The sequence below is a fragment of the Macrobrachium nipponense genome, chromosome 38 (genome assembly GCF_015104395.2).
Source record: "Macrobrachium nipponense isolate FS-2020 chromosome 38, ASM1510439v2, whole genome shotgun sequence".
Lineage (NCBI taxonomy): Eukaryota > Metazoa > Arthropoda > Malacostraca > Decapoda > Palaemonidae > Macrobrachium > Macrobrachium nipponense.
Window position 1 is genome coordinate 22617168 of NC_061098.1, and position 21111 is coordinate 22638278.

Genomic DNA, 21111 nt, shown 5'->3' on the forward strand with positions numbered 1-21111 from the left:
GAAGAGCAATCTCTTACCTCGCCCATCAGACTGCTAACCTGTGGGCCAACTTGGTTCTTCGACGTAGGGACGCAGTCCTTACCCGAGTGACCAAGGGGGCCGGGCGTGAGGCGGCACTCGGGCTTCGAAATGGACCTCTTAGGAGTTCCCCAGCTCTCTTCCCTGGAGAGATGGTGGACGCTGCGGTGGAAAGGCTGACGAGAGTGACCGCTTAGTTCACCAGGCAGTCTCGAAGGTTACTGGGCAATCTCGAGCGACTGCGGCCAAACAAAGAGCTTGGCTAGCGCTTCCACGGCGGCGAAGACGGTTGCACCGTCCAAACCCCGTGTGAAGACTCCTGTAGTTTCAACTTCTGCTAGAGGAGGCCGCAACCAGCCCTCCTCCCAGCCCTCCTTTCCCGAGGGGTGCTGGAAAGAAGTCGAAACGAGGTGGGAAACGCTAGGGACGGCGTTTCCCCCTCACCTGCTGCCGGAAGTGGGGGGGTGCTAGCGAGCCATTGGGCGACTTGGCAGCGCTACGGCGCGAGAACTGGATAGTAGACGTCCTTCGGGAGGGATATCTACTACCCTTCGAGTCTCGGCCCCCTCATCTCCAATCCGGTCCACCTACAGACCTATGTCCGGGGATCAGCAAAGGACAACGCTCTTCGACAGGAGATCAAGACCATGCTGGCGAAACGAGCTGTAGAAATCGTGGAGGACCAGTCACCGGGCGGGCTTTTTACAGCCGCCTCTTCCTAGTGGAGAAGGCATCGGGGGCTGGCGTCCGGTGATAGACCTCTCTCCCCTGAACCGCTTCGTTCGCACGACGCGGTTCACGATGGAGTCGGCACGATCGGTGCTCGACTCGATCAGGGGGGGGAACGATTTCATGCTTTCAGTGGACGTGAAGGACGCGTATTTTCAAATACCCATCCATCAGTCCTCCAGAAAATACCTCCGCTTCATCTTCGACGGGACGGTTGTACCAATTCAGGGCACTTTGTTTCGGTCTCTCAACCGCCCCACAGGTGTTCACGCGAGTGTTCACTGCTGGTGTCGGCTTGGGCCCATTCGCACGGGATACGTCTTCTGAGGTATCTCGACGATTGGCTAGTCCTGGCGAGCTTCCGCTCGCAGTTGCTACAGGACAGAGATCGACTCTCAAGTTTTTTGTCGCGATCTGGGGATCGTGATAAACTACGAGAAGTCCGATCTCGAACCAAGCAGAAGATGAAGTACCGGGTAATGCCTGATAGACACGGTAGCAGGGCGGGAGGTCTTTCCCGCAGACTTGCGTATCAGCAAATTCAGGGAGGCAGCCGGCCGGTTCCTGTCTCGGCAGGAACAGGCAGCACAGCAATGGCAAGTCGTGATCGGCCATCTGTCGTCACTCGAGAAGGTTAGTCCCTCACGGGCGTCTTCACCTGCGGTCTCTCCAGTGGAGACTAAGGGAGAGTTGGTCTCAGGCCAAGGATCCTCCTTACTTTCCCGTGGCTATCACGGACAAGGTGAGGCAGGACCTAGCCTGGTGGCTCGACGACAAGAACCTCTTAAGAGGAGTGCCCATACGCACTCCCCCCCCCGGAGATGCTTCTGTTCTCAGACGCATCGACCGAGGGGGATGGGGCGCACACCTGGAGGAGTTGCTGACTGCAGGTGTGTGGGACCATCACGAAAAGCACCTTCACATCAATGTCCGAAATCAAGGCGGCGTTCAACGCTCTCCAAGAGTTTCAGGACCGCTTGGTGGGACACTCACTCAGTGGTGTTGATGTGCGACAACACCACAGTAGTGGCATATGTCAACAAGCAGGGGGGGCTAGTGTCCTCTTCCGCTCCATCAGTTGACGGTGCAGGTGCACGAGTGGGCCACGGCTCACTCGATAGAGCTGTCAGCACGCTACATGCAGGCAAGAGGAATGTAGTAGCAGGACAAGCTCAGCCGTCGGGATTAAGGTGATAGGGACCGAATGGTCTCTACACCCAAGAACGTAGCGGAAAGGCTCTTCAACCTGTGGGGGCGACCGGTCGTAGACCTGTTCGCCACCCGGCACAACAGAAAAAACTTCAGGTTTTCTTTTCAAGCTGTGCCGGACCCATGGGCAGCTGCAGAGGACGCTCTCCAACACCCCTGGGACAACCTCTTCGCTTACGCCTTTCCTCCCTTCTGTCTGATTCGGAAAGTGATCAGTCGAGCACTGGTCACTCCCAATCTCAGAATGATCCTGGTGGCTCCCAAACGGCCTCAGGCCGTTTGGTATCCGGACCTGCTGGCTCTTCTTGCGGACGCACCGAGAGAGCTACCCACTTGGCACAACCTTCTAGCCCAGACCACACGTAGAACGGTACCACCAAAGCAGTCCAGTCCCTTCAACTTCACGGCTGGCTCGTTATCCACCATCTCTTGCGAACGAGAGGCTTTTCTCGTAGCGCAGCAACAGAGATGGCTGGACACGTCCGACAGTCCTCTGCAGCTGTGTACCAGGGGAAGTGGGCCGTCTTCTGTGGTTGGTGTCGTAGACAGGGTCTGTCTCCTCTCAGAGCCACTCTTCAGCAGGTAGCGGATTTCCTCGTGTTTCTTCGCCGAGAGAAGCTCCTCTCAGTACCCACAGTTAAAGGATATAGAGCAGCACTGGCGCTCGTCCTAAAAAACCTGAGGGGACTGGACATCTCGAATTCGTTCGAGATCTCCTTGCTAATGAGGAGCTTCGAAAGGTCTTGCCCACCCAGGGAACTCAGGCCCCCTGCGTGGGATGTGACTCTCGTACTTAGGAGTTTGACTCGAAGACCCTTCGAGCCACTCCGAGAGTCGTCAGAAACAGGGATCCTGACCCTCAAGACCCTCTTCTTGCTGGGCCCTCCGGGCATCGGCGAAGAGAGTAGGGGAACTACATGGCCTTTCTTATGATGTTAAACATACCAGAGGCTGGGGATCTGTGACGCTCGATTTCGTCCCGAACTTCGTAGCTAAGACTCAGAATCTGTCGATCCCTGACGACAGGTTCGAGTCTTTCACGATCCCCTCCCTTCTGGACTTCACCGATAACGATGCGGATGAGATGCTGCTTTGTCCTGTGAGGGCGCTACGGCGCTATCTGAAGAGAACTCGACATCTCAGGCCTGAGTGTCGACGCCTCTTCGTTAGCACTGGGGTTACCAAGAAAGAAGTTTCCAAGAACACGCTTTCTTTCTGGCTGCGTGAGGTGTCAGGAGAGCGTTACCGAGGCTGATTCGGGTAGCCGACCGACATCCGTACGCTCCGACCGAGAGCCACGAAGTCAGAGGTATCGGACCCTCCTTAGCGTTCCGTAAGAACTTCTCCGTGGCGCAGGTCCTGAAGGCAGGTGTCTGGGCCAACCAGACCACCTTCACGTCCTTCTACCTTCGGGATATTGCCCACAAATCCTTGGATACTTTTTCCTTGGGACCTGTGGTGGCTGCTCAACACGTTGTGTAAGCTTACCCAGCACCCGAGCAGGCAGAACAGCATCGATTCCTGGTATGACTGGGAGAATGAATGTGCGAATGAGAGAGTGACTGGCTTCTCTTCACCATCTTTCTCTACCTCTACCTGTGGGCAGAGGGATACGGTCGTTACCTCGCTGGAAGGGAGTCAGATGCAGGTAAGCTATTCAACAGAGCTCCATCCTATCTCTTTAAGTAGAGATAGGAGTGTATATCCACCACTTTCTCCAACAAGGGGGAGAAAGTGGATGCCTACATGAGACAAACCCATTACTTTACATTTGCTCATGTAAAGGAAAAAGTTCTTACAATGCTAGTACAAAGAGATACGCTTGCCTCTCTCTTAGTACTCGGCCCAGAGGTCTGACCATTGATCCTGCGGTGCACACCCCGATCAATCGGACAGAGGCTTGGATCCCTCCCTCGCTCTTACGACCAGGGAGGCATTCCAGGGATGACGAACACCAGTCTGTTCATCAAAAGACTCAGATTCCTCCCACCAAGAAGTGTCGTCCTTCCATATTGTAAAGGACCGAGGGTTTGTATTACGTATCGGAACAAATGACAATTTGTCGAAAATTGCATTTTTCCTAACTATACAAACCTGAGGTCCTTTACATATAGTCCCTCCTCATGCCACCCCTCACTCTACGCATTTTGCATGGGCCAAAAGCAAAAGTGATTTGTTTACCGCGCGACGATCGGACAAGCAGTTAACTACCGTTCTCCCCTTGTTCGAAGCTTACGACCGTTCCAGCTGCCGCTAGCTACTTCCTATTGTTAAAGGACCTCAGGTTTGTATAGTTAGGAAAAATGCAATTTTCGACAAATTGTCATATTGTCACTGCAGACATGGGAGAGCTGATACTATCACTGTAAGTTCTGGAATGAATACTGTTTTAATTACCTTTGAGTACAATTGTAAGTTTCCCTGTTTTTCAGAGCGATTGGCTGAGGTAACCCGATTAGGGCAAGTTGTTCCTTCTTTAGTGGCTCAGGTACTCCTCTGTTTTCGAGTGTTGCTCCTACGAATGTCACCACGAGGTGTGACATCACTGTGGCCTGTTATTATCACTGAACTAGTCCAAGTATTTCTTATGATGGAACAAGAATGGCTACAGATTCTGAACAATTCAGGTTATGGTTGGAATAGAATTTTCATTTTTACCAGTTTTTTGTTTTTTTAAACACTGTTATGCCCATCGATGGTTTATCCAAACTTCATTCTCAGGCTCAAATTTTTGTGTAAATAAGGCTCCTGCCCTGGGTATCGGGGGCCCTTGGTTAGTTGACATTTCAGATTTATGGTACTTGAAGAGTGATGAAAATCGGTTATTTTCAGCTCCAATATACTCTGATTTCCACTTATTGGCGCCGGTATGTACCTAACAGAGGCACTGATAACCAAAAATCAGCAATTTTCTATCCTTGTCAGTGCTGATAAGCCCCAAAAATGGCTTATTTCCAGTTATCATCACACTGTCAGAGTGAAACCCCTGCTGATAACTGGGGACTGCCTACAGTATTGGCAGTTACAGATACGTACATTGAATTTAATTATTGTTGAATGTTTGTGTTTTATTTAGCTTTTGTCTGAGTGGGACCTAAAATGTTTTAAAAGTAATGGCAGTCCCCTGGTTATCAGCGGACTTGATTAATGGTGATCCGGTGTTATGACACATAAAAAATCAGCAATTTATGGCACCATAACGGACCGCGTTTCGGCGCCATAAGTTGCTGATAATAGAGTTACGGTGCCATAACAAAGCTAACGGAGGCACCATTAATTGGTTATCGGCATCATTGACCGAAACTTATGCTGTTGCTTGAGAACATGGATTATTTAATGAAATTTTCAAGGTGTACTATCAAATTTATAGGAATTGAGAATGTGTCTCTTGTTTGGTATGTAAGATAGAGTTCTATGAGGAGGCAATGCTTGCAGTAATTATATGGCACATTGTAAATGGTACTGAAGGTTATTTCCAGTTCTATCAGTTCCAGGTACATTGCTCTTGGCCTTTTACTTTTTATCCCCTCCCATTGATCTCTTTCCTTGCTGGCCTATCAATTGTTGTAACTTTACCCATCCCCTTTCCCAGTGTTCACTTCATTTAAGAACAATCCTTTGGATAAGCCATATAAGAGTATAAAAATGTGTCCAGTTTAGACACTTACATATATATTTGTAACAATTTCAATGAAGGTAGGTTGGGAGCTGTTGTGTGTTTTGGAGAAATCCTGTCAAACAAATTCTATCAAATTTGGGAGAGAGAGAGAGAGAGAGAGAGAGAGAGAGAGAGAGAGAGAGAGAGAGAGAGAGGTGGGGTGGGGGGAGGGCCTTTAACCATCAGCCCAGTAGAGGGGTAGTTCTGTCAGTGCATCTCATGTTGTGCACTGTAGGCATTACTTAAGGCTCTTTGCAGCGTGCCTTCGGTCCCTAGCTGCAACCCCTTTCATTCCTTTTACTGTACCTCCTTTCATATTCTCTTTCTTCCATCTTATTTTCCAGCCTGTCCTAACAATTGATTCATAGTGCAACTACAAGGTTTTCCTCCTGTTACACCTTTCCAGCCTATTATTGTCAATTTCCCTTTTGGCACTGAATTACCTCCTAGATCCCAGTGCTTGGCATTTGGCCTAAATTCTATATTCAATTCAATTCAGTTAACCATCAAAGACATTATGGATTTCTGTTTCAATGGTGAAAACAAATGTGAAACAACGGCTGGGTTTGAACTCAAAATCTTACTTGGACTTAATCTCACTACGTATTCTTGAAAACTCAATGCAAACACTTTTTCTCTACCATAAGATTAATTTTGAATTTCAAGAGATTATATTTGACAAGACAAGATTTATAAATTGATGTATCTCTGAACAAGAGATAAAAACTTTTACTGTAATTTTAGGCCAGTGGTAAGGGGTCACATTTTCTCTACTAAAAATTAACTACATTTTTACAAGTATGTCTATATACAGAAAAAACAAATGGGTACGTATTATTCTTTCCAGAGTTATTTAAGGGATGGTTTTGTGGGTGTGCAGGGGTCATGACTTCAGGTAGTAGGGGTGATATTTAATCGTACTCGCTTCCATAAGTGCTTATTTGCATTATGATTAATGAAAGGTAGTACTTCAGTAATAATTATATTCCTGTGATGATGATAATGGAGCTCTGCAGTTGGTAAAAAGAATCCCTGCAAGTTTTGATCAATTATATTTGGTCTCCAATTATATATTACATAGAAAGGAGATCCCTCTTTACTTAGGCCTTGTTAAACTGGGTTGTACCTTTTTCTTTAACCAAATGGTAGTGGAATTTTGATAATGGTTTTAAGGACGATGGTCACTGGTGCAGGCTTGAGGACTCCAGACAGTGCACTAGGCCTGCTCCTCTTCAATTGACTAACAGTTTAGGAATTACAGAGGAAGAATTTTACTAACAAAAACTAAATATGGGACTTAAAACAAAAATTATTATGGGAATGTATATAGTTTCTTGTGAACACATCCTGTCAAATTCAATAAACAGGCAAATATGCCGGTGTTGAGATGCAAATGGGGAATAAGCATGGCATGAGCAAAAATGAAGATTGGAGTACATATTTGAAAGGAGAAATGAAAAATAAATAGGGCAAGACATAGTTATTTTGTTATCATAAGTTGAGTTCAAATTAGTCTGTATAAGCCCTCACCACATTTATTCTTAAGGTAGATCAAACCGGTATTTGGCTGTTATTTGTAATAAAAATCCTTAAAAGTAGGTGAATGTTAACTTTTGACGAAGGGTGCACTTAGTTACTGGAAGTCCCAAGTCAGCTTTGAATGTGTGCCAGCTTGGGGTTAGCATGCAATTATTTAGTTATCTTTGAGTTTACATACCTAGTACTATTGCAGTGCAGTTTTTTTATATGCTTAGGTTGTCAATTTATAAGGATTTTACTCATCATCTGTCAGGGATACATACCTTTCTGTCATAGATGTTATGTTAATATACAATATTTGTTTGTGGTTTATTGCATGGCAGGTGACACAATGAATTTTATTCTTTCTGGTAGAACTGCTGGTTGGTTTTTTGATTAAGGTATGTATTTCACTATAGTACAGTACTTGTATAACTTATGATTAGCTGACATTTCAATGGTGGAATTTTTTAAACAAAATTGGCCCCTCAAGGGAAAAAAAACTTTATGTTTTTTGTTTCACAAAGGGCAAAACACAAAAAGGGGCGAAAGACTGACAGTAGCTCTACATATGTCTGTTGATCTCTGTGTCCCCATTAGTTAACTGCCTCACCATCTATATGTGTGCAGGAGGATTTCTCAGATGTTGACTGATTACATAGTAAATAGGAGAGCATGAAATTCATTTAATTCATTATTATAATTAGAATCTGACCTTGAAAATCCAGCATTCCAGGGTTTAGGAACCTCCATGGCCCAGACATTTTTGAATCGGCCACCAATAGTTCTTGAGCGGCTATGAGGACAGCGACAGATTTTAGTTTTGGGATTTCGGAACTGAAGCTTGCTCTGTAAATACACAAGCACACTTTATTTCCAATAAAAATTTCTGTGAAACTCAAAAGATACAGCTTACAAAAGAACTGTATTTTGCATACATATATACTTGTGTCTCTTCCAATCTTGTGTATCATGCAATCATTAAGACATGATTTCATATACATTGTGAAATGTATTTTCATTTAATTTGACAATTTTAGGTTTTCTATGCCTGTCTTGGTTTTGGTAGATACCACTGATAATGCATATTACATTCAAGTTAGCTTTTAACTAATAAATAGGCCTAGAAGCCAAAGTTTTTTAGGTTAAATGGAAATCTTCATACATTAAATCAGCCTTATCAACATTGTGACTTGTCTAAGAATTCACTACTATTTCTTAAGATTAACAACCACTTACTACTGCATGGAGGACACTGGCATAAAAAACAGCAGGTTGTACTGGCATAAACAGTCGAATTAAGAAACAGCCGTTTGATGATGTTAGTTATGGCAACGAACACATATTTATTAAGGGTAGCATTACAGTTGTCAGCTAAAAAATTTGCTGATTTTCAACGTTGACTCCCATAAATAGAATAAAATATATCTTTATTGATCCTTCACGTAATTGAGAGGAAAGTGTTAAGAAAGTACATATGCCACCAAATTTACTGTTGTAGCTGTGGAAGAAGAAACAAATAATGCACTGGCCATGAAACATTTTAGAAGAGCCAAAAGCAGCATCCGATACTGGCAAAATCACAGCTTTACTTCATTTAATTTCCTGCTTTTATAAATTAAGTTGCATTTTTAAACCCTGCTTTGTTAAATTATATATAAAATGAATTTGAAATGCATTTCATTCAGCAACTCATGGCTATGTTGATATCGGTAAAGCGCAATTAGCTGGTGATTTTAAGACTAAATATTAGTGGAATGCAAGTGGTGTGCATTTTCTATGTTCATAAATTATAATAGTACAATAATATGTCAATATAATACATAAAATATAATTGCAGAAAGTTTGTACAACAACAGTTTTATTAAAATTATTAGTATTTTGAATACAAATATATTATTTAACTCTTGGAAATGGGTTGCAGTCGGTGTAACACACTCACTCTCTCTCTCTCTCTCTCTCTCTCTCTCTCTCTCTCTCTCTCTCTCTCTCATTTTTAAAAGTTAAGATCCAACGTAAGTCGAATCCAACTTAAGTTGCTCCTCAGGAACAGATCTCTGCCTTACCTTGGAGACTGTTTGTGGTAAAGCAAAATTCCACTAGGTGCCAATCTCAGGTTGGTCTTCATTAGAAGTACTTTATTACACATACATTGATATTTTAGTGTTAAGTTCCATACAGGCTTTGGGGGTACAATTACCCAGTACCTTTTGGCTTTTATTGTATGTTAGTTCTTGAACCTTAGACTAGTTAAGGGATTTGCAGATAGTTACAGTTCAGTAAGACTTAGAATTGGTCTTAATAAGCAATGAATGTATTTTTTCTCTCACTTAGTAAAAACGTTAACCAGCGATGAAGGGTTGTATCTAACCCTGTGAAAAGTAATAAGATGTAGTACCTAGTAGAAAAGCATTTATTATGAATGTTGAGTATGGTGATGGTGATATTTGAGTATAGTACTATACTCCTGTTGTCTCTTGTTGTAGCTTAATTAGTTTTATCATGAAATTATTAAATAATGTGATAGGTGTCTGCTAAGTGGTAATTTTGGTGTTTGTTCTCTTCACAGGTATATTGTTTTTTTTTTTTTTGATTTATTTTTAATCCAACTAAGCAACATAGTTGCGTGTGCAAGATTTCTTTTATGCTTCCATAAACACTAGCTTTATATTACTGGATCCTTGAGATAAGTTTTTTGTTATCAGTGGTTTTGTAAGTCCTATTTTATTTTGTAGTCCTTCCTGATGTAATTCTTGCTTGGCTTTTTATTCATTTTCTCTTGTTTTTTCAGTAAGGCTGAAAAATGATATTTTGTAACCGGTCACCTCTTGAAATTTTAAAATTTAATTTTCAAACATCTAACTCACCTGGTAGTTATATATATAGCTTACGTCCCTGACGTCACGGCAGAATTTCAAAACTCGCGGCAATCGCCGATTGGGTAGTCAGGTGCACCACCTGTGCGCCCTCTACCAGGTACGTAGCACCATACCAACTATTCCTCAGATCTTCCTGCCGCCGCCTACGGTGACATCGTTGGAACTTCGCTCGTTATAGCCCGTGTCTTTTGCAGTATTATTTGGTGAAGTACACTTTGGCTTTGGCTTTCGCTTGATTGGATTTTGATTTCGTTTCGATATTGTTGGTTTGACCTTTGCTTGTTTTTGATCTCTCTTTTTGATTTCTCATCATGTCTGATTCTGCTTCAAGTTTGAGAATGTGTGTGAAAGGTTGCAAGACTAGACTTGCTAAATCCTCTTTAGATCCTCATTCTATTTGTAGTAAATGCAGAGGAAAAGTTTGTGAGATAGGTGATAGATGTGATGAATGTGTGGGCTTGCCTGAGACTGAATGGATTGAATATTACCGCTATGTGCGTAAATTAGAGAAGGATAGGATAAGGAGAGCGAAGAAGACCTTGTCTCGCTCCTCCATAGACGTCAAGGAATAGATAGTTCTCTATCCCTCGATAATCCTATTGATCCTCCTCCTGTTGTATCATTACCAAATCCAGTTTCAGAAACAGGTAAAAGTCCATCATTACAGGACATGATGACAGCCATTCAAGCCCTTGGTCAACGGGTAGAATCCCTGGCACAAGACAGGGATAAATTATGGTAATAATATGAGAGATATTAAAGTGAATAGTGAAATTAGTGCAAGTGCAGTGGAGGGTGCGGCCGCTCGGACTTGTCGTGCTCCTAGTCCTAGACCTCTTCCAAGCTCACCAACCCCTGTGAGAAGGAAAGTCGACCGACGAAGGGAGGCGAGAGGTTTTAGCTCCCGAGCGGGGGAAAGGTGTCGTCCCCTCGAGCGTACCTGTAGACGATCCCCAGGACGCTCACCCTCGCTATAGGAAAGGCGAGGTTAAAGTGTTTTTCTTCGTCTTCTGACGACGCAGTACCCAGACGGGGCTGGCGTCAGACTTCTTAAATCCAGACCCATTAAAAGGAAATCCCAGGACGCCGAGCGTCTTGATACTGGACGCCAGGACGATATACGTCAAGAGCGTCCAGGATGTAGTCATTGGAAGCAGCCCAGAGCGCTTCCCTTTTCAGGTTCCGATATTTGCTCTCCTACAAATTAAGACGTAAGACGTCGCACAGGCGACCTTCGTCTTTGGTAGGAGGCAAGGAAATATTGGAAAGGGGGAAACCTTCAGTGCAAACTGCAACTCCGGATCGTTTCTCTTTCGATTCCGATGCTTGCTCTCCTGCCAAATCAAGACGCATGATGTCGCACAAGCGGCCGTCGTCTTTGGCAGGAATAAAGGAAGGATCGGACGAAGGGAGACTTTCGGTGCGTGCTACAACTCCTGTTCGCTTCCGTTTCGTCTCCGATGTTTGCTCTCCTACCAATATAAGACGTAAAGATACCGCACAGGCGGCCGTCGTCTTTGGTAGGAGTAAAGGAAGCATCGGACGATTGGATGCCTTCAGTGCATGCTCCTGCTCCTCCTTCGGATTGGCGTTCTTCAGGCCTTTCATCTCAAGACGAACAGAATGAAGAGAGAGAGATTGACTTTGCAACTTCTCTAGTCTGTTCCCAGCAGCAAAGAAGCTCCCACCGTTTTCCGTACTGCAAGATTTTAAGCAGAAACTCTCCTCTCTTATGCAGTCATATCAACCTGCTACTCTTACTGTTAAACGCCAGGAACGAAAAACGTTTTAAAGCACGACGACAGGACGAAAAATGTCTTGAAACAAGACGCCAGGATGAAAAACATCTGAAGCAAGACAGCAGGACGATAAGCGTCTTGAAGCAAGACGCCAGGACAAAAGAAGTCTTGAAGGAAGACACCAGGACGAAAAACGTCTTGAAGCAAGACGCCAGGACGAAAAACGTCTTGAAGCACGACGCAAGGACGAAAAACGTCTTGAAAGCAAGACGCCAGGACGAAAAACGTCTTGAAGCAAGACGCCAGGACGAAAATCGTCATGAGACAGGACGCCAGGACACCAGGCATCAAGGTACTGGACGACAAGACTCCAGGCATCAAGAAACTGGACAGCATGCTGCACCAACTCAACATGACATCGCTACATCAGTTGTGTCTCAATCAGAAGGAAGGAAATGAAGACATCCCCCATTCTCCTTTTGATCAGATGCAAGTCGTTTCCGAGGAAGAATATCAAACAGATCTACAACCTTCAGCAGATCTTAAAAGGCTTATGAAAGTTTTTGCGGAACTTTTTCCAGAAAGTTTTGTGCCAGCTGCCCCTCGTTCTCCACCTTCAGAGTTCACTTTAGGGAAGGCTTCTAAAGAATCCGACTTTACGAAGATGGTATTATCGCGCTCTTCGAAAAGAGCCTTGAAATTAATGAAGGAATGGATGGACTCTAAGAAAGACCAGGGAAAAACAGCTTTCTCATTTCCTCCGGCCAGATTAGCTTCCAGATCCAGCATCTGGTACGACACTGGAGAAGTCCTAGGTTTGGGAGTTCCAGCTTCTTCCCATGGGGACTTCTCTAGTCTTGTGGACTCTTCTCGTCGGACGGCCATGGGGAAGACGAAAGTGTTTTGGTCTTCCTCTGAAATGGACCACCTACCTCAAAGGGATTTTTAGAGCCTTCGAAGTCTTTAACTTCCTAGACTGGACTCTGGGTTCGTTGGGAAAGAAAATTGAAAACTTGAAGTCTACCAAAACGGAAGAACTCGTTCACCTTATTGTCATGCATTGACAAAGCGCTTCGAGACGGGTCGAACGATGCTAGCAGCCCTTTCTCAGCTGGAATCTTGAAGAAAAAGGGCCCAATTTTGTTCTTTTCTTTCGAGTGGAGTAACGCTCACTCAGAGAGCGGAACTGCTTTTCGCTCCCCTTTCGACTCATCTTTTTCCGCATAGTTTGGTAAAAGAAGTATCCTCAGCTCTGACTCAAAAAGCGACACAAGATCTGATGACTAAAGCAGCAAGGAGAGTTGTTCCGTCAAGTTTTGCAGGACAGAAACTTAAAGAAACCACTCCTCTACCACGTAGTTCTCGGCCCTTTCGAGGTAGATCCCTCAGGAGAGGGAATGCAAGACCTATTACAAAAAACTCCAAGAAAAGAGGCTTCAGAGGAGGAAGTAATAAAGTCTGACAAAGTTCTCCTTCAGACAGTGGTAGGAGCCAGACTCAAAAATTTCTGGCAAACATGGGAGAAAAAGGGAGCAGATCCTTGGTCTATTCAGCTTCTCAAAGAAGGATACAAGATCCCTTTCTGGAAAAAACCCCCCTTAGCAGAAAGACCGATCGATCTGTCAGCCAAGTACAGAGAGGAGTCCAAGACTCTAGCGATACAACAAGAGGTTTCTATGCTAATTCAGAAGGAAGCAATAGAAAGAGTTCAGAACCTGGAATCTCCGGGGTTTTACAATCGATTATTCCTGGTCCAACCAAGAACTCGGGCGGATGGAGACCGATTTTGGACGTGAGTTCCCTGAATTTTTTTCGTGAAGAAAACAAAATTCACTATGGAGACAACGAAATCAGTTCTTGCTGCAGTCAGACGAGACGACTGGATGGTTTCGTTGGATCTCCAGGATGCTTATTTTCACGTCCCGATCCACCCAAACTCCAGAAAGTACCTAAGATTTGTTTACAAGACAGAAACATTTCAATTCCGAGCTCTTTGTTTCGGTCTAAATACCGCACCTCAAATTTTCACAAAACTTATGAGCAACGTAGCAGCAATGCTACACAAGAAAACGCATCAGAGCCTCATTGTATCTGGACGATTGGCTCCTCAGAGCCCATTCCTTCCCTACGCCGACTGTCTGGAGAATCTTCAGAAAACAATTCGATTATCAGAAGACCTAGGCCTTCTGATAAACCACCAGAAATCCCAACTGATCCCATCCCAGGAAATCTTGTACTTGGGGATGAGGATTCAGAGTCAGGTTTTTCGGGCTTTTCCGTCCACATTGAGAACGGAACAAGCTTTAGAGAAAATAAGAAACTTCCTAAAGAAAACAGAAGTGCTCTGCGAGGGAATGGATGAGTCTGCTGGGACCTTTTCCTCGCTAGACAGTTTGTCTCCTTGGGAAGACTGAACCTACGCCCTCTGCAGTTTCATCTAAATCAGCATTGGGACAAAGAAGAAGACACTAGAGTCAATGTGTATTCCCGTTTCGAACGACATGAAACACTATCTACAGTGGTGGAACGATCCCGTCAAGCTCCAGGAAGGCCTCTCCCTAGAGCAGAGGAACCCAGACCTAGTGTTGTTTTCCTGACGCCTCGGACTCGGCTGGGGAGCAACACTGGGGAAGTTAGAAGTCTCGGGTTTCTGGAACAAGGAGCAAGTAAAGTTCCACATCAATCTGAAAGAATTGACTGCAGTTTACTAGCTCTCAAGGAATTAGAGAGCGTAGTCCGGAACAAAGTGGTACAGGTCAACTCCGACAACACAACGGCGTTGGCCTACATCAGCAAACAAGGCGGGACTCACTCAGTCTCTATGTACCAGAGCATCAAGAGAACTGCTCCTCTGACAAAAGGAAAAACGTGATTCTGGTAACACGCTTCATTCAGGGAGAAAAGAATGTGAGAGCAGACATCTGAGCAGAAAACATCAAGTCTTGACAACAGAATGGACTCTCCATCAGGAAGTTTGCAAGAGTCTATTGCGAATCTGGGGTCGCCCTTGCATAGATCTCTTTGCAACAGCGCAGACAAGACGGATGGAGACTTACTGTTCTCCAGTCCCAGACCCCGAAGCAATCCACATAGATGCGTTCCTTCTGAATTGGACACATCTAGACGTGTAGCTTTTCCCCCATTCAAAGTGGTACACAGAGTGTTACAAAAGTTTGTGGCTCACGAAGGAACCAGGATGACTCTAGTGGCACCCTTCTGGCCGACAAGAGAATGGTTCACAGAGGTACTGGAATGGATGGTGGACACCCCAAGAAGCCTTCCGTTAAGAGTAGATCTACTCAAACAGCCCCACTGGAAAGGTATCACCAAAACCTCCAAGCTCTTCAGCTAACTGCCTTCGACTATCGAAAAACTCACAGAGCTAGAGGATTTTCGAGGGAGGCAGCGAGTGCAATTGCAAGAGCAAGGAGGTCTTCAACCATTAAGGTATACCAATCGAAGTGGGAGACTTTTAGAGGATGGTGCAGGGACAACTCTATTTCCTCTTCCAGTACCTCTGTGACTCAGATAGCAGATTTTTCTGCTATACCTCAAGAAGAGACGTAACTTTTCTGCTTCTACTATCAAGGGTTATAGGAGCATGCTAGCAGCTGTCTTCAGGCATAGAAACCATTAAATCTAATCTGATAATAAGGATCTACAAGATCTTCTTAGATCCTTCGAGACAACTAAGGAAAGAATACAATCCTCAACATCTTGGAATTTGGATGTAGTCCTCAAGTTTCTCATGAGTGACAGGTTCGAACCCTTACAGGAAACATCCCTTAAGGACTCACCATGAAAACTCTCTTCCTGATTAGCCTAGCAACAGCAAAGAGGGTCAGCGAAATCCATGCCTTCAGCAAAACTGTAGGTTTCAGACAGGGCAAAGCCATCTGCTCGCTACAGTTGGGATTCCTAGCCAAAAACAAACGAACGCCCCTCTCAACCCTGGCCCAAGTCATTCGAAATTCCGAACCTCTCGGATCTCACGGGTGAGGAAGTAGAGAGAGTTCTTTGTCCGGTAAGGTCTCTGAGGCATTACTTGGAGAGAACGAGACAAATACGTGGCACTTCAGAAGGGCTTTGGTGTTCGGTCAAGAAACCCTCTCTGCAAATGTCGAAGAATGCGCTATCCTTTTTTTATAAGGCATTAATTAGGGAAGCGCATTCAGCATGTACTGAAGCAGATATGAAGCTACTTAAAGTTAAGACTCACGAGGTTAGAGCTGTAGCAACCTCGGTAGCATTTAAACAAAATAGATCTCTTCAGAATATCCTGGACGCAACATTCTGGAGGAGCAAGTCAGTTTTGCGTCGCACTATCTTACGCAAGTGCAAACTTTGTATGAAGACGCTACAACACTGGGTCCGTTTGTAGCAGCTCTTTCAGTAGTGGGAAAAGGGTCTACCCCCTAAAAACCCATAATCCAATACTCTTTTTCTTCTCTTGGAACTATTGAAAAGTTATGGTTGTTTGTGGAGACTGGATGCAGTCTTCCACAATCATTGATCTTTAGTCAGGTGATCAACTTGTCCTTAGTAGTGCCCGGAACAAGAGTATTGTAGGGAGTCTAGGTCACATAGAGGTTTGACCGGTTGACAGTCTCCAAGAGGTCTTCAGCCCCCTGGGTGGATCGCTGGACCTCATAAGGAAAGCAGACACAATGAGACAGGATATCATTAAAGTCAGCTTCCTTAACAGGTACGAACCCGTAAAGTTTGTTTTTATTAAACACTTATGTCAATTTCCAACGATGATAGCTGTTTCTGACCCTCCACCAAAGGTGTTAATCAGCTATATATACTACCAGGTGAGTTAGATGTTTGAAAATGTTATTTTCATGATAAAATAAATTTTTGAACATACTCACCTGGTAGGTTATATATAATTAAATTCCCACCCTCCTCCCCTCTAGAAAACTATGGGCATGGAAGATCTGAGGAATAGTTGTATGGTGCTACGTACCTGGTAGAGGGCGCACAGGTGGTGCACCTGACTACCCAATCGGCGATTGCCGCGAGTTTTGAAATTCTGCCGTGACGTCAGGGACGTAAGCTATATATATAACTACCAGGTGAGTATGTTCAAAAATTTATTTTATCATGAAAATAACATTTTTTCTCACTTAATTGATCTTACTAATCGGTCATGTCATTGGGTTGGTGTATAATTATAAAATTTAGATCTCTTCTTGTAAAAGCCACGAAAATGCTTTTATGAACTTCATACTTTATGTGCTTACCAGCAGCTACACAAGTACTTAATTTATTGGTTTATAGCTGATGTTTTGTACTTTCCAAAGGTTTTCATAAATGGTATTCCCAAAGTGGGTACCTTTTAATGATTGTTGCACAGCATATACGTTTGGCCTTAGTTTTACATGTTTCTTTTTTTGTAGTTTTTGTTCACTCCCTTTCATCTCCTCCCACCTAACTCCTCAGCTACTTATACTTTATCATGCCCCATTTATAACATTCCATGCAAAAAATGCTCCCTCATGAAAGTCATGGTTTTGAACACTGTTTATTTATTTTCTTTCTAAAAGGAATATATTCTTTTAGAGGTAGAATATTTTGGAGAATGAACTTATTCTTGTGATATGGGCTTTTTGCTTATTTAAAGATAAGTATTTTATTTCCAGAAGTATGATTCAAATAATTTATGCATTAACCTATCATTATTTAAGTATGAACTTTATACTGGACATAAGCATCCTGTTAATGAAACTTTGACTGCATTCATTATCAACAGGAGTTGACATACATTGTACCGGGAATTTTACCCTAATATGGCTTACCATTGAATTTTTCAGAATTTAATTCTTTCTGTTCCTTAATTACTGTTATGAAAAAGTTGTTAGAACAAGAATTCAAGTACTCACAAAGGGGAAATATTTCCTTGATGGTGATTGTTTATGTAGCTCATATCAGAAGTCATTAACTAAAGACCTTTTGTTGCTTTCACTTCCAGCAAACCGAGACAGTGCATGTTTATTTGTATAGGAAATCACATTGTCATTAGACATTATAATTTTAAATCGTGTAAAGTCATGTGTAAAGTTTACATTGCATATGAATAGTTATAGTAGATAGTTTTTTTTGTTAATGATTAGATACTTTGTATAGAATTGCTACGAGCACAATGGATTTTTGAAACAATATGTATGGTACTATGTACAGAATGACCACTATGTTTTGAGTTTAATGACGAATCATGTGAAAAGGGTGAAGAGTGCTTGCATCTTAAAGCATGTAAGGAGATAGCATCTAGCATTTCATGTTACTGAAATGTGTTTTAAACATCAGCTTTAAAGATACCAGTTTTGTGTTACAGCAAATATAAATACATATCAATTATTACATACTATATTAAAATATGCTTGTACAATTGAAATAGCTCTGATGTTTTTTTTTTTTTTAGCTTCATTTAAGGTCATTAATTGTAACAGTTTACTTCTAATCTGCATTTTAAAATTTCCTTGTCATGTACCATGCAAATTGGATAATACTTAGAGCTAAAATATATGGAATTACCATTGAGTCTGTTCAGGCTTGTGCAATAAAGTACCACATTTAAGATAAGAGTATATAATTAGCTGTTACTATAACTTACTCATGTATTTCTTCCACAACTTCACTATGTTGGTGATGGTGCACTGATGTCGATGCAGCAAAAAGGGGGCAAGGTAATAAACCCGTAGACATGGGAATCTTACATGTGAATTGCTTTGTAATTAATCAAGCTTAGCAGTTTGCTTTCTTTTCTTGCTACATAATTTAGTCATTAAGTGTTTTGTAGGTCGGAGAAGGTTTTTTGTTGTGGTTTTATGTTTTAAATGTTTGGAATGTTTATCACATGTCTGTTAGCTTTAGATTCATAATTTATTTTGTATTCTTTTTGTAAATAATTTCTTGGAATGATTTTCAACAAAGTATATACTATTACTGAAATAGTTCCAGGCACTTACAGCATGGTAGTTTAGTGACCATTTAAAAAGAATTGACACATATTTTGGTGGTGGTATTATAACTAAGCGCTTGGGAACTAATCCTTGTTGAACCTTTCACTTTTTTTTTTTTTAGTTTTACAGGAACAATTCTTGGACCATTTCAGATTTTGTTAATGGTATAGTAGTTTACCGAGGCCTAGACCATAAAAAATGACATTGACATGAGTATATCGGAAAGGTTGAGATTTGACATTAGTATGTTATGTACCTTCCCAGAGCTCAAACTAAGGTACCTTCATTCTGAATATTTATATAGAGGCCAGCAGTGATATAGGTTGGCCCCAGGGCAGGTGATGGGGAGTATAAATGTGAAGTTTATTAATCTAAGACCATTATTGTTCAACAAAGAAAATAATACTGTTTATGATACATATTGCATTGTTTTGAGATTACCCAGAATTTATGCATTGATCAAGTTGTGTTTTTTTAACTATTTTGATGGATGCTTTTAGTAAAATGCTTGATTATCATTGAAGTTTTACTGTAAAGTTGTACAATTTTCATGCATTCTCAGATTTAGCACACAAAAATAGTATGCTTAGAAACAAAAATCTACTTTCTAATTTAACATCTTTCCCAGTTTTTGATGGGTTTTCTGAAGCATTCTCTTTGTAGAGGTTTTTTACTGATTTAGAATAACTTGGTGTTTGATAAGTTTTGCTATTAGTTTTACTCATGAGGAGTAAAGCATGATAAAAGAATATTCAGTTGGCGTTTCCTCAGTTATCTGTTGCAAAAGTCCTCCTTGCCTGAATTCCTAAAAGGTCAGTTTATTAAGCATTATAAGGGGTTGGATATGGATTCAGTTCCCCGTTAATTTGGCAGAATATGGCTTTCCTATAGTGATAATACAGTATATATGGTACAATGCTATGACTACAACAGTGAAAAGATATTCAGAGGTCTACTTTATAACATTTTGTTTCTTTTTATTTTTTCCTTTTACTGTTTTCCTTAATGGTCAGTGCAGTGGTACCTCAATTGTCAAACGTTTTTTATGTCGAACATTCTGTTTTTCGAATGAAATTTTCAACAATACTTTGTATCGTTTGTCAAACAAATACTCGTACTTTGAACTGACCGATTATTTTGTTTGTGCTTGTATTCAACAGCCTACTGCGTCCTTCAAGAAAAACTGTATTAACATGTTTTTTCATTAACAATATGTAGTTTAATGATAACCATATTCGGCAAAATAAATAAAAGAATAAAGCATTTAAATATAAAATTTAGCATGAAAGATGTAAAAAATCTTAAGTCACCGCAGTGACATCATGTGCAGCTGACTTGAGACTGAATGAGGGATTTTTGATATGTTGGGGAGAGAAGAAGAGAGTTCAAAGATTGTGTGTAAAAATAATAACAATTCACATAAAATAAGGGAATTTCACAATAAATTTAACATTATGATGATAAAATATGAAAACTATCAAATGCAGTACAGAAACAAAGCTTTTCACAATAAAATTTAGCATAAACAATTAACAAAATCATTCGTCAATGTGGTGATATACAGCCAACTTGAGATCGAGGGCGGGACCGTTTATATTTTCAAGGAATAGTGAATGAATAATTTTAAGTTATCATGCGTTGTGATATTGTTGAGGAGAGAAGAAGAGACAGTAAAATCTTTTATTATATAATATGTACGTAAAAGCAGTACCAATAAACATAAAAAAATAAAATTTTATTTCACAATAAATTTAACATAATGATAAAACATGAAAACTTTCAAATGCAAGACATTATAATAATAATAATAAAAAAGTCTTACTTGAGCCAGTGTTCAGTGCACTGAGTGAGATGCTAGAGAGGAGAGGGAAAGGATGGTGGTGAATTATTGGGTGGGAGATTGGGGTCTGCTTCCTACTGACTTACCAGCTGGGCTGGGATCATTGATTATTCACCTGTTTCTTTCACTTACACTCGATTTGCCCAAATCACTTCTTTTTGTTATGGTAAACTACATATCTAGCGATACTTGCTTTTTACGATTTTGTACCACTGTAAAAGTAACTCTGCTTCATAATAAACACACTGGCACCAAGTTCAACTTCAGTGTGCCTTCGATTGTTTGTTTAAACGACTTCTTTGTGAAAAGTTATTTAATCTCTCTTTCCTTTTTCTTACATTCTTTACTTGAGGATTTTGCATACAAATAAAGTAATAAGTAAAGAATGCAAGAAAAGGGAAGAGAGATTAGATAACTTTACACAAGGAAGTCATTACTTATTTGTTTGCAAAATCCTATTGTTTACTTTAAATTCGGCTGTTTGCCAACAGTAAGTTGATGCATTGTGGCATAATTAATCTCTTTCATGCACTTAAGATCCAAGTGTAAACATGTC

At 41.9% G+C, this 21111-nt stretch overlaps 1 protein-coding gene across 2 annotated transcripts in view; it reads left to right on the forward strand.

Annotated features, from left to right (window-relative positions):
- The window catches only part of LOC135209704 (protein dopey-1 homolog), a 67192-nt gene that overhangs the window by 29674 nt on the left and 16407 nt on the right, over positions 1–21111 (forward strand). The window contains exons 6-7 of one of the 2 annotated variants that reach the window (XM_064242466.1): positions 4389–4583; positions 18425–18439. In XM_064242466.1, the coding sequence (XP_064098536.1) occupies positions 4389–4583; positions 18425–18439 (210 nt within the window). The remainder of the gene's footprint in view (positions 1–4388; positions 4584–18424; positions 18440–21111) is intronic. The other variant, XM_064242467.1, reaches the window with a different exon arrangement.